Genomic DNA, 13,891 nt, shown 5'->3' on the forward strand with positions numbered 1-13,891 from the left:
GAACCTGCCTCTTTAATATTTTCTATACATAACGTTTTTTTTAACCTTTTGAGAAAGATGTGAAAATGGGCAAAAGTGCAGGAAACATTTCATCAGGCACAAGAAAGACCTTTCCCCACCCCTCCCCTCTACCACTCCATGCCGCCAGCCAAACCGCTGCATTGCTCCTACTCTTCTCCCTCCGCTTCTCCGCTCCTCCGCTCCACGGGGCTTCAATTGCCGAGGCCGTAAAGAGTCGCAAGCTAACGCTACATAAAGCACATTTATCGTGGTTACAAAAGCGTAAAAGAAAAGTGTGGCGCACTGTTACTGTCTCCCCCCTCCCATCTTCACCTAACCTCTCTCTCTTCTCTACACTCGCTGCTTTTCTCGCTGTCGCCTCTTTCTACACTTCTTCGTTGAAAAATGTTTCAAAAACTGTTTCAGGCTAAATGAACATAAAGCGAGTGAATTCCCCTACCCCTCTGCCCGCTCTCGCCACGACGCCCATGGCCTGCAGCTTTGCCTTTGTTTCTAACCAAGCAGAGGCGTGTTTTTGAGAGGGGGCTCAGGGAACGGGAGTGGGGGATCCGTTCACTTCGTCTTTCAACTGCTCATCGCAACGTTGTGAAAATAAAGCCAAATTAAAATTATATTTATACTTTTTTTCTCAACTTTTGTGTGTGTGTGTGTGTGTGTGTGTGTGTGTGTGTGTGTGTGTGTGTGTGTGTGTGGTGTATCTGTGTGTGTAGGTGTATGCCCTTTTGTAGTATGTGCAAAAGTCAACTAAGTCGTGCTCAATTTTTATGATGAGACAACAACAACGTTGAGGTGGCTGCTAGAGATGTGTATTATTAAGAAAGTATCGATATAGATATCGGAAAAAATAGCAGAAGTATAATAGTTTTTGAATTTCCTAGCTAAGGAATTTAAGAACACATTTAGAATTACATGAAAGAGAATCAAGTTATTTTTCAAGCCGAAGTTCTATACATACATAATAAATAGCATTGAAAATATTGCTACACATAACAAATATCGAAAGTAATCTTTTTCAAAATGTCTCATATGATGTCTTGCTTGTAGGTTGTTCTGCTTATCGAAATAGGATCATTGATTGTTGAGATCTGTGCAAATAGCATTAATATTTGCTAACTTTGACCAAATTTAAATGTTATGCCGAAAATTCCTCAATTCTTACTGCTTGCTTAGGCGAAAATTATATTTTTTGAACAATTGGCCTTTTGATTTTATGAGAGTCCTGGTCCTAATAGGAGTTTTGATACCAATCTTGTCAGGATCGGAATAAAAATACTAAAGATATGCTTATAATAACAAGCTAAAATGGAATTAAAACTATACATTTTTCAACTCAAAACGCGGGGAACAGGAATTGGCCTTAGAACTATGGTGTCTTGAGGAAAACATCTAAGAATTGATCGTAGATTACGAATATAGAGTAACATTTTTCGATTTTTTTGGGCACATAAAATCAATGCACGCTAGTAATGTAAGTGCAAACTTTAGATCGAGTTTTATATCTAAATAGAAAATCGCTAAAAATAAGTATCGAGTTGTCCATGTATCGAAAAATAGTAGATAAAAAATTTTTTTTATTTGAAAATTTTTACATCACTTATGCACGCTAATAAACATTTTTTTAATTTTAAAAATAAATGCCAAGAAAGTGTTTTGAATATATCAAAAACTCTCACAATTATTAACTAAATATCGCTTTTCAGCATTTATGCAATATCGATATCAGCATATCGATAACCATCCCTAGTTGCTGCCTCTGCCAGAGTCTCTGCCACAGCCTCTGCTGCTGTTGCTGCCACTTTGTGTGTCGCGGTTAGCCAAACGCCTGCAGCAGCTGCAACAACAACAATAACAGACGCCAGACAGCAGTGTAGCGAGGGGGGAGGCGGTAGGAGACGGTTGCCTCTTGAGCGCTTTATGAATGGCCGCAACGCAGACGCCGCTGCCACGCCCCCGCACCCGCCCCCACAACGCCGCCCAACTCAACAAACTTAGCAAAGAAAAGAAATTAAATGCACTTCCTTTATGCGCGAGCTCAGCTCATATTTTTGAGGCGCCACCAGGCGACGTTACCTCTCCCCTCTCCGCTCTCCACCATCTTCCCTCTCTCTCTTTGTGTGTATCACTCGCTTTCTGTTGCTCTTGCTCGCTGCGTTAAGCTCAGCACACAATGCGCTAATAATGAAAGTGCACTTTTGACACAAAAGGTGGCTGTGTGGCGACAATGCTTGCCACCTTTCCTCCCCTCCCTCTCCCCATCCCACTCACTGGTATGCTTCACTTGCGCCATCTACAGTTGAGACCAGCATCTTGACTGGTTTATTGCTCATTCGCTGCAATGGCGATTAGTCCACAGCAAAGGAGAGAGAGAGACTGAGAGAGTAGAGTAAGCAGGCGGAGATTGAATGTAGTGGGAGGTGGAGGGGGAGTGGCATGACCCCGGACGAGATTAGAAATTTTGTGGCATTGCTTTCACTTCATTGTTCTCGCGTCGCGACGTCGACATCGACGTCGACGTCTACGTCACAAGGCCAATGGCAATCACTCTGTTGGCAATAGCTGAGATAACTTTTTCCAGCTTTTTTTCTAGCCAGCTTTTCTTTTGTGACCTTTTCACCAAATGACGTCATAATTTCAAGTGCCCTTCCCTGACATATTATCGAAGCTCTAGCTGATTGAAAATGATAAAGAAAGAAGAGCAGAGAACAAGCTTAAAAAATACAGATGACTGTCAAGTCTGCTGACAGAAACATTTGAATTGATCAACTTAAAACTAAGCATGTATATCGATATTGATATGGCTTCGATAAAGATTAGCGATATTTCAAAAAAAAATGTTTGTTTTTTAACAAATTCGTTTTATTGCTAACATTGTTCTATATCCATATTATTCAAAATTCGTTTTACTCGTCTTGTCATGTTTTTTGAACAAAATTAATAAATTAAACTGTTGTTTAATATCAAACTTTCTGATATTGAAAACGATATGCTCAAAATTCGAAGAGATATATTATGTGATATTTGTCTGATGTGAATTTTAATACTTTCAAACCGATACCCTTAACTAATTGCAATTCTACTTATACCCTTACTACTCGCATTCTCCCTCTCTCTCTCTCTAGTTCTCTGCCTCTTTCTCTATTTCCCTACATACCCCTCTCTTTTCTACGTTGCACTCAATGTGTTCACAAAATCAAAGCCAACTTAAAAGCGCTTCAAAAGCCAAAGACGAGAAACGACTTTGTCTAACGCGGCGTATGAGTAATTTACTTGTGTGTGTGGCAAAGGTCAAGAAAGATGCAATAACAACAAGAACTACAGCTAAAAGCAGGCAGCGCAAAAGGTTGCCTGTCCTCAAGGAAGGCGTGGCAAGGGGGGCAGTGACAGCGGTGGGAAGGGGGAGGGGGAAGAGAGTTTGTCGTCTGCAATAAAACTAAATCAAATAAATAATAAATGAAACGAAACGAAACGAATCAAATGCGAAATAAAAATCAATGGCACTCACCACTTGAATGAATTGGAATACACACACACACACACACACTATGACACACACTGTGACACACACACACATATGTATGTACTTGCCACACATGCAATTTGCTTTTCGGTTTGATTTCAAATAAAATTGTGCTTCATTGAATCGAATTGAAGCAGCAAAAATGAAACGATATGAGGCACATTCACGCATACACACATACAGTAGACATACACACACACACACACACACATATATAGATGACATTCACATACATACGGCAGAGACTGTTCAAATAAGCGGCAACTGCAGTTGAAGGAAAACGCCGTTTGCCTCGGCATTTGGTCAATTGCAATTAGAACTCAGTGCAACAAGAAGAAGGAGAAGGTACCAAGACAGAGAGAGAGAGAGAGAGAGAGAGAGAGAGAGAGAGAGAGAGAGAGAGAGAATAGGAGTGCATATATGACCCAAATATTGTATATTATGTGTGTTTATGTACACAGCGTTAAGAGATGGAAGTAGGAAAAAAGAAAGCTAGAACGGGGCAGAAGAAGAAAGAACAAGAGAACACCGAAAAAAAATTCTTGTGATAAAATCAACTCCAAATATTATGGGAAGTGTAGTGATCGAGTAAAATACATACATAGAAAACAAAAATCATTCTTAAATTTAAGTTTAAAATTTCTTGAATTAGGCATGTATTTTAAAAATAAGTGTATGTGTTCAGGTAATTCTTGCTAAGCTAAGACAATATGCAGATTAATCGGCAACGACTCAATATTAAGAATTTTAAAGAAGCCTAAAAAATTTTGTCTAAGTAATAAAAATCAAAATTGCTGCGTAAAAATTCTGCTTTAATTAAGCATTTAGCAATTGTTTTGATAAACTTGCAATTTAGACAGCTTCTTTTTTCTCTGTGTAGCAAGAGGAAGCGAGGGAGTAATAAGTGTGAATTGTGGAGTATATATGTGTGTGTGTGTGTGTGTCTCGTTGGGCGGTTGTGAAATTGCAACACTTGAAAAGTTGAAAATGTTTTAAGAACTTGTGCAAAAGTTCGAAGAGGCAACAAGAACAGAGGTTGCTGCATGCCCCAGCATGCCAACTACCTGATGATGACGTTACTCTGCTACTCCTCTCCTACCCCTCCTCCCCTCACCCCTCCCCACACTCTCCTGACTACTGCGTCTTCGCACAGTCCAGCAATAATTAGTGCAAACAATTGCACCATTTGTAACTCGACTTTGAACGCGCCACATTGCGGCAAACTTTATGCCTGCCAGAGTTGCCACCCGCCTCAAAGGCAACAAAACATTCTAGACGACCCCCAACCAACTCAACATACAGCATTTTTATTTTTTTTGGTCTCGTCTAAATTGTCAAACTACAAAACCGGATATCAGTTGCTGGTTCTCGATTCCCTGTTTCTCTTCTCAATTTTTTGTTGTTGTTGCCACATCCTTTGAAACATTGTTGTTGGCCCTCGTGCTGCCGCCAGGGTTGCCATAGTTTCTGCACTGCTCATTAAAATGAAAAACATTATATTTCCTCTTCTATTTTTTTCTTCTTTTATGCTTCTGCTTTTCCTGACTCGTGTTTGATATTAGGTTTACGGGTCAATGGAAGTTGGAACAAATCCCACTCATAAAAATAATAAAACATTGACTGGGGTTCTAAGGGGTTTTTTATTGACTAGCATTTATATATATATAAATATGCAAATAGGAAACATGGTGAATAGAAAAGTTATGAAGTGGGAGAGCATTCTTTCGTTTCTTTAAGAATTAAAGTTTTTCTCAATAAAGATACAAACCTGCCACTATAAATAGCTGTTTTATAAAGTTTACCTCGTTATAGATATAAAACCTAACTCAAAAGCCTACAATATATAATTAATTTAATCAAGAAAACTTAATATAAAATCACAAATTATGTATCTACAATATTACAATGTCTTACTATCGATAAACTATCCAAATTTAAGTTTCAGCTGTGCAAAAATATCACATTTCCGAAGGGAAAATCAACAAATTTTCAGAATTATTCTTTTTGATTTAAGTTTCTTTTATTTATACCTTGCAAAAGGTATGCAATTTATAGGTATTATTACTGTTATCAATTATAAAGTTGAGTTTATCGATTATTTGTTAAACTCAAGAATTTGGCGTTTTTAAACGTTTATCGATATAGGTTATCAACAAATCGTTCAAACTTATATACTTAAGTATTTTTTCACTCAATTCTCATAGTCGTTGAATATACATTTATTGCATGAATTTTCCAACATTTTTAAGCATTTCTTAGAAATACTTTTGCTGAGCGCTGCGATAGCTAGCAAGTTATCGATTTATTATCAAATTATTAAACAAGGTTTAACGATAACTTAACAACGTCTGCTGTTAAATAATCGATGTAACCGCTATCGCTCAGCTCGGCAATCGATAAACCCTGCACAGTTTCTAAATAAATATATGTACAAATAATTCACCCTGTAGTTGATTTTTGACCGCAGTTCAATGAGTTTTAAATTCCATTTCCTATTCCTAAAAACCAAATATGTCAGTTCTTCCAATTGAACATAAATGTTGATTTTTTTGTTCCACTTCAGGCTCAAGTGCAGCCTCAATCTGACAGTTAATCCACAGATCCTTTTGGCCTTTGGCTAAAGGAGTATATTTAATCGATTCCCCCGCCTTCCATAGCTGCGTGTCAAATGCCTTTTTTGCACCTATACAAAGAAGTGAAGAGAAAATGTGAAATGTGACAAAACAAGCTAAGCACTTGAGCATTTAGCTTACTTTTTTTTACTTTGTAGCTAACACAAATACAAACACACTCACACTCACACACACGCACAAAACACACATACATGGATAGACAGAGAGACGGACAAACAGTTAGGCAGAAATTGTGAAAATATAAATAAGATTGAATACATTTATTTGCCAAGCTGTTTTCAATAATTGAATTATCCAAGCAAAAACATTTTCACAACAAATTAAAAACTCAACAAAGTAAACACACACACACAAACACACAGAGACACACACACAGTTAGACAGACAGAAAGTCATGTTATAAACATCCATCATCCACATTTCGCTCACTCTTCAAACTTTGCATACATGAAATAAAATAAAATATTTATGAATATTTTTCTCCTCAATTCTCAATTTTATTGCATACGTTTTTCTTTATTATAATTATGTTTAATATCTCTCTCTATCTCTATTAAACTCATTTAGAGCAACAATACAACAACAGAAACAAAAAAAAACAATAAATACCGATAAACAATAGCAAATTTGTTAACTTTTATCGATATTAGTTTGAAATATTCACAAAAAAAACAAAGTTCTCTATATATATTTAAAAATAATTTACAACTCGATGTTTTTACCACTTTAATTTTATAATTTAAGCAACAACATAAAATATATTTAAAGAAAGAATATCAACAGATTGATACAACAATAATAATTAAGAAATCAATTTAAAACACGTAACTAACAATTGCATTTTCTCTTTTACAAAAAAACCCACCAACCATTTCTCCATTTACAACGTTTCTGCTGCGGATTTTGCGTTATTTGGCTTCGATAATTGGAATTGGAACAGTCGTGTTTCGGTAATGCGCGGTCAGGTGATAACTCCCCAGGGTCTGGGAATCGTTGGCATTCGCGTCTCTGTGGATCGTGACTCACGCTTTGGCTTCACCCTGACACGACAGGGCGGCTGGTAAGTAAAAAATAAAAAAATAACCATAAATACCATATAGATGTAATATTCAAAGTTCTCTAGCGAATTCGAATTTGCAAGCATTTTATTTACGGAATTAACTTTATTTTTGAAATATAAAGTACAATCTTTATATAAGTACAATCTTTCAAAAATACAATAATGCTCAGTTAAATTTTCTTTAAATAATTCAGTTTCTTAGCTCTTTGTTAATCAGTAACTTAGTCAGTCAATCATTCAGTCAACATTAATTGCTATTTATTTCCACAAATTACTTGCAAAATAAAATTTCTGCCAAAAGCACAAAGAGAAAAAATATATATATAAAATAAATTGTTTTAGATTATAATCTTAAAATGTTATGCTTCAAAAACTGATGCTTTAATTTGATCAAGAACTAAGTTATCTGGCTCGATAAGTTGCCTTTGAGGCAGCTTAAAACTAAAAACTAAGAACTGTTAAACCAACTCAGCGTATACGTAATATTCAAGTGCTTCGGGCAATGCAATTTAATTAATTTTTTTAATGCGACGATGGCCTCTTTAATCTTTTTGGCTAACTTCAAATGCAAATTACTTACGTATGAGTAATTTTTCATAATTTGTCAGCCAGTTGGCGCTGTCCTGGCTCACAGTTCCACTGTCCCACCGTCCCACTGTCCCACTGTCTGACATGTCTTGGCCAACTGCTTGGGCTTTCTCTTGATTACATTTTGTTAATAGAATTTTGTTGGTCACTGGCCAAGTGCGCAGTCAGATAAAATAAGTTATCACTTTTTAATTAAATCTTTCACTTTGATGTGACCTCAGACAGTGGAACCTACAGACGGACTGAAATGCAGAAAGAGAGAGAAAGAGATAGGGACAGAAACAGACATTAGTTCTATTCTAAATGTGGTTTTCTCTGACATTTTTATTTTGCCCTATCTAAACTTACTTTGCGTGTTTTGTCAAATTAAAACAAGTCACAACTCGCAGCTGGCAGCTGACAACTGACAACTGACAGCTCAACTGTCCACAAGTGAAACCACATGAAAAGTCTTTACTAATAGCTAACCAAATTACAGGGTACACTGAATAAGAGGGTTTAATGGATGAAATGAAAAGCGCTGAATAAGAAAGAGCATGCTATTAATTGCAGCTCAATAAAGTTTAAAGCGACTGCAAATAATGTTAGTCAAAAAGCAAATCAGTTCTTGAATATATCAATGTATAAGAAAAAAGGTGCTAGATTACTAAGGTGTTTCGAATATTTAAATACAAATATTTACAATAGTATTGGCATTTTCTAATGTACGCGATTCTTTCAAAAATAATAAAAACTCTTCAGATTTATACATTTTAATTATTAGTACTTATAGTATATATTCCTGTAATCAGCATACAAACTTTCAAACCAATTTAACTCTCACTTTACAGTGTTTCATCTGCATTCTCTTTGCAATGAATTGTATTATATTCTACATGCAATTTAAGTTTTAAGTTGGCTAAACAACTCGAAACATGCTGTGATCAGCGGACTAGACACAAAAGCTAAGAAAAATATTTTATTAGCACATTTGAATTGTCATTCGCTACGTATTTCGGAATGTTGCCTGATAATTTCAAATCAAAAGCACACATAGAAAAAGACTGGCAAAGGGAATATTGAAAATGGAAATGTAGATAAAACTGACGAAGGATAGAATAGACGAATAGAAGAGAGTGGGAAGTTGAATCCAATCCAATTCAATCCAATATATCTAATATAAATATTTTTGCAGTTGTTTTTGGTAAAAAGGATTTCCGTTGTTCACAGAGCAAAAGCAAAAGCAGCAGCAGCATCATTATTATTGTTGTTGTTGTTTTGACATTTTCCTTTTGCCTAGCTGAGTGTGTTTGTGTGTGTGTGTGTGTGTGTGTGCTGGCCAATTTAAATAAACATTTCGCACCCGCTTTTGCCTTTGCTGCTGCTGCTGCTGATTTTATTATGTCCAACAACAACACACAAATAAAATCTGTGCAACAGACAGACAAACTAACTGTCTGATGATTATTTGTGTTTACTTTACACACACACACACACACAGACACACTCACATAGACAGACGCAGCACGACGCGTCGTTTGCTTTGTTCACAAAAAAAAAAAGTATAGCATACTTATGTGGATGTAATGTTGCTGCTGTTTTTAGGGGTTGTCTGTGTGTGTGTGTGTGTGTCTGGGTGTGTGTTTGTATGTGAAATGATTACGTTTTTACCTACTGTGCCATAATTTCTCATTAGCCCAGTGGCCGTTAAATGCCGCTAACGTTGACCATTTTTCACAATTGTTGCTGTTGTTAGCATTTACCCCCCTCTCTCTCACTCTCTCTCTCTCACACTCTCTCTTTCTCAGTGTTGCTTTTTGCAATCACCAACAACGTAAACAATTATAAAAACACAGCTGTCTGTGTGTGTGTGTGTGTGTGTAAGCTCAAGAAAACATAAAATTACAAACATGTCCTGATTTGCTGTTGCCTTCTCTCTCTCTCTTTTCTTCCCTTCTACGCTTTCAGAGCTTCTTAATGCTTAAGATTCGGCAACAGCATCATCAGGGCATAAATTCTTCAGTTTTGTTTTTATTTATTTTTATTATGACTACTTTGTTCTTTTCTTTTTGTACATCTCTCTTTCTCTCTCTCTCTCTCTCTGTCGTATTTTAAAGTTTTCTTTTGTTCTTCTTTAGTTATTTTACTTATTTTTGCGTTGTCTTCAGCTACATTCTTACTTTTAGCTGTGCAATAATTTCTGTTTATGTTCACATTATTTTTAGCTCAATATACGTACGTCGGGAGTATACATGGCAACTACATGGGGGTTACATGATGTGCCAGGGGAGAGGGAAGCGTGTGTTGGGCTTATGCAGCTGCAACACAGTGCTCTATAAAATTAAATGTGCAGCCTTCAAAGCCTTAACACACACAGTGAGCAATGAAAATATTGCACCATTGCATGCTATAAACTAAATGCTTCTTGCCCCTTTCCGCATTTCCCCCATTTCCCCCATTTCCATTACCCATTCGTATGCCCATTGTGTCCGATAAGGTTATAAATGCAAGTCCTGCGCTAAGCGATGGTATAAGATTACAAAAATAGTCTTGTAAAGTACAGTGGGTAAAGTGAGAAGTGAAGAAACAGAGAGTCGCAAGTGTGAGAAAGAAAGCAGAAAGATACATGTGAGAGTAGCAAGTAAATAAAGAGATGCTTAAATATCAAAGTAAAGCTAATAGCCAAGTGACCAGTATATTTAAAAATGAGGAGAGAAACAAAAGAAACGGGAAAATACAGCACGAATATATCAATTTAAAACTGTCACAATATATTAAATTTTTCTACTTTCAAGTTTGCTTGAGATATCTTAAGAAACAATGGAAACTCACCTCTATCAAAAGAAACAACAATATGAAAAAAAAAAAAATAACCTTCTATGTCTTGCCCTTTGATCTCTTCGTTGATTGCTTATTCCATTGTCAACGCCAATCAGGACAAAAAGCTCAATAAATTCAATAAAAGTGCAGCAAGAATAAAGTATCTAAGGATACAGATTGAAGGCAGAACACAAAGAGAGAAAAAAAATATCAAGAGCAGATCTATATGTTTATTTCAGGGAACGTAAATATTGATTTTTTTTTTTTTTTTAAATACAAAAATCACTTGAAATTTATAATTTTTGAGACTACAAAAAAATAAAAGTCAAAAATAATGATTTTAATTTTTTTTGCTCAAAATAAAACTCAACAATAGTTTATGGCTTCTGTGTTAAAAAAGCAAAAATGAAAACAAACATCATACTCATTTATAATCATTATTTGAAACTTATTTTTTTGATCAAAAATAATGATTGTCGGTAAAGAAAATCGTAAAAATTATTACAAAATCATTAAAACGTGATTTTTAAAAGAAAACTTATAATGATAACGCTCCCTGGTTCTTTAACTTAAACTGATGCGAATACTTCTGTCTTGCACTGTACAAACATCATACAGTGCTCGCTAGTTGACTTAAGCTAGCTTCTGTCTATCCCATGTTTTTGTTTCTACATTATGTCATTAACCACATACATATGAGTATATGTTGCCATACTTTTCGGCGCCACTGTTGCTTGCTGTTAATTCAGTTTGCTGTTGTTTTTGTCGCTGTTTCTCTTAATGTTCGCGCGAGTTTGTTTTTATGACTTTGTATTTATAATGTTTATTTCAATTCTATGGCCTTATTAAGCTTGCCACACAAACACACACTCCCACACACACACACACACACACACACACACACACACAACACACACACAAACACACACACACACACCCGCACAGTACGACATGCTGCTCACTGTTGTTGTTGTTATTATGACAGTTTTTATTACCTTTTTATAGCCTATACCCTGCAATGTGTCCTTAGGGGTGTATTGAAATGTGCATTGTGTACAAAAGACAAATCGTTGGTACTTGGCTTTAATGTTTGGCCTAGAGGGGATTAGCAGAAAATAAAAAAATAAGCGAAAATTTCTCAGCTTAAAAAATAGTGTGAATTCGAAGATATAAGAAGAGATAACATATTGTTGCTGTTAAAAATACAATGTTTTTTTCAAAGTGTATATTTTTGCTTCTCCTTTTACCTCTCAAATATTTGCGTGATTTACTTCTCACATTAATTTTTATTATTTTATTTTTAATTTTACATCTTAAATTCCAAAATCTTTGCATTTCTGCTTCTCATTGATTTCGCTTCTTTCGACTCATCTCTTTGAACTTCTCCATTCGCTTCTTTTGTACAGCTGAAATGGCATTCAAATGATTATTAGCAGCGTATCTTCAAGTCGAGTGGACTCTTGACTTTCTACGTTGTTCGTTGTTGTTGTCATTGTTGCTGTTGCTGTTCTTGTAGCTTAGGTTATTTTCGGTTTTTGTATATTTTTTTTTGTTGTTGTTCAACTTTGCTCCATTTGCTGTCCTGTTGCTTGTTACAATTGTTGTTGTCCTTTGACATGCATTGTTGGCGGTTGTTGTTGTTGTTTTGATTATTATTAGTGTTGTTGTTGTTGTGGTTGCTGTGCCATTGCTGTTGTTGTTGTTGTTGTTGGTGTAGTAATAAAGGTAATAAAAGTCATTATATTGTGCAGCAGGAGCATTATTGTCGCTGTCATTTTTGTTTTCTTTTTCATTTGCAACGTACTTATTAATAGAATGTGTGTGTGTGTGTGTGTGTGTGTGTGTGTGTGTGTGTACTTCTCGACATTACTATTACCTCATTCTACACTCTCTTGCCCCTCTCGCTGTCCTTCTATGCCTGCCATATTCCATATTCAATTGCAGATATATTTCTTCCTCTCTCTCTTCTTTCCCCTCTCGCTCTGTCTGCGTGTGTGTGGTCGGCATAACTATTATAAAACCAACAATAATTACAAAAACGAAAAATAAAAAAATGGTAAACAGATTTTCAACGTGACAACACTTAAATTAAATTAGCAAAAATTGTAACAAATTCATTTCATTTGTATGCTCTTGCATAGGATATTATAAATTTGTCATGAATTGTGTAAAGCTTTAAAGAGGCGTGACAGACGCCTTGAAGTATACATATATATTTTTAATCTGTTAACAATCAATCCAAAAATAAATACAGTTCTCGGCAAGGGTATCAGCTCTTCGGTGTGCTGTGAGTGTGTTTGTGCTTGCATGTGTGCTTATTTATTGAAATGTTTATAAATGTTTGTTCTTCACACACACACAAAAAGGCTTTGTTTTTGTTTATTACAAAATTAAATGTAGTTTTTTTTTTTTTAATTTAATTATTTCACCGCAATATACAGCCACGCCCACTGTGCCCTAACCATATGCAATACGCCCACACAATTACACATGTGTAACGAATGAAATCGATATCCCAGCAATTTCACAACTAAATTGCTTGGCCAGGTGAAGAATGCAGTTTCAATTGCGATGTCGCATCGTTTGCAGCAATTTGTGGCAACTCTCCACTCTCCCTCTCTCACTCTCTCTCTCTCTCTCTCTCTCTCTCTGTCTGCCAGACACAAACACAATTAAAAATCACATTAATTAAATATTTCCAAAGCAAAAGTTTTGCCATTTCTTAAGCTTTCTGCGCGACTTGACTTGCCTTTTTCGAGCTATGCTAGACAATTGTTGTTGTTCTCCTTTTGTTTTGCCATTGCTCTGCCTCATCTTTTCCACCCTTGGTCTCGTATTCCATCTGCTCTCGGCCAGTAAAAGTTTTTCGCAACTTTTCTTACGCCAATGCGAAAAATACTCGCAATAATGAAGGCGGCCCTCGACAATCGCCATCATTATATTTAATGCGGCTAACGCATGACCCAAAGGCGTCGTTGATAGGGGGGGGAAGGGGGTTAAGGAGAGGGGTTAAGGTCTTAACTTATGCTCTAGCAATTGTTTGTAGTTCTCGCTCATTTTCTTGTTTTTATTGTTGTTGTTGTTTTTTTTTGGCAAATCCTAAAGTTTTTCAATTTCAACAAACAATTGAGGTATTATCTTCTCAGGGGCAGCTAACAGAGGGGAAAATTACAAGAAGTATGGGGGGGATGCATAATTCTCAGCTCGTGCGTCAAACACAGACGACTGGATGCCTGACAAGAAGGGAGAAATGGAGTTTACCAGAAGTTCATT

At 36.0% G+C, this 13,891-nt stretch overlaps 1 protein-coding gene across 1 annotated transcript in view; it reads left to right on the forward strand.

Moving 5' to 3' along the window:
• Positions 1–13,891, forward strand: part of LOC117794172 (teneurin-a) — a 135,597-nt gene that overhangs the window by 103,748 nt on the left and 17,958 nt on the right. The window contains exon 10 of the mRNA XM_034634691.1: positions 7,112–7,231. Coding sequence (XP_034490582.1) covers positions 7,112–7,231 — 120 coding nt within the window. The remainder of the gene's footprint in view (positions 1–7,111; positions 7,232–13,891) is intronic.

This window comes from Drosophila innubila, chromosome X (assembly GCF_004354385.1).
Source record: "Drosophila innubila isolate TH190305 chromosome X, UK_Dinn_1.0, whole genome shotgun sequence".
Taxonomy (NCBI): Eukaryota; Metazoa; Arthropoda; class Insecta; order Diptera; family Drosophilidae; genus Drosophila; species Drosophila innubila.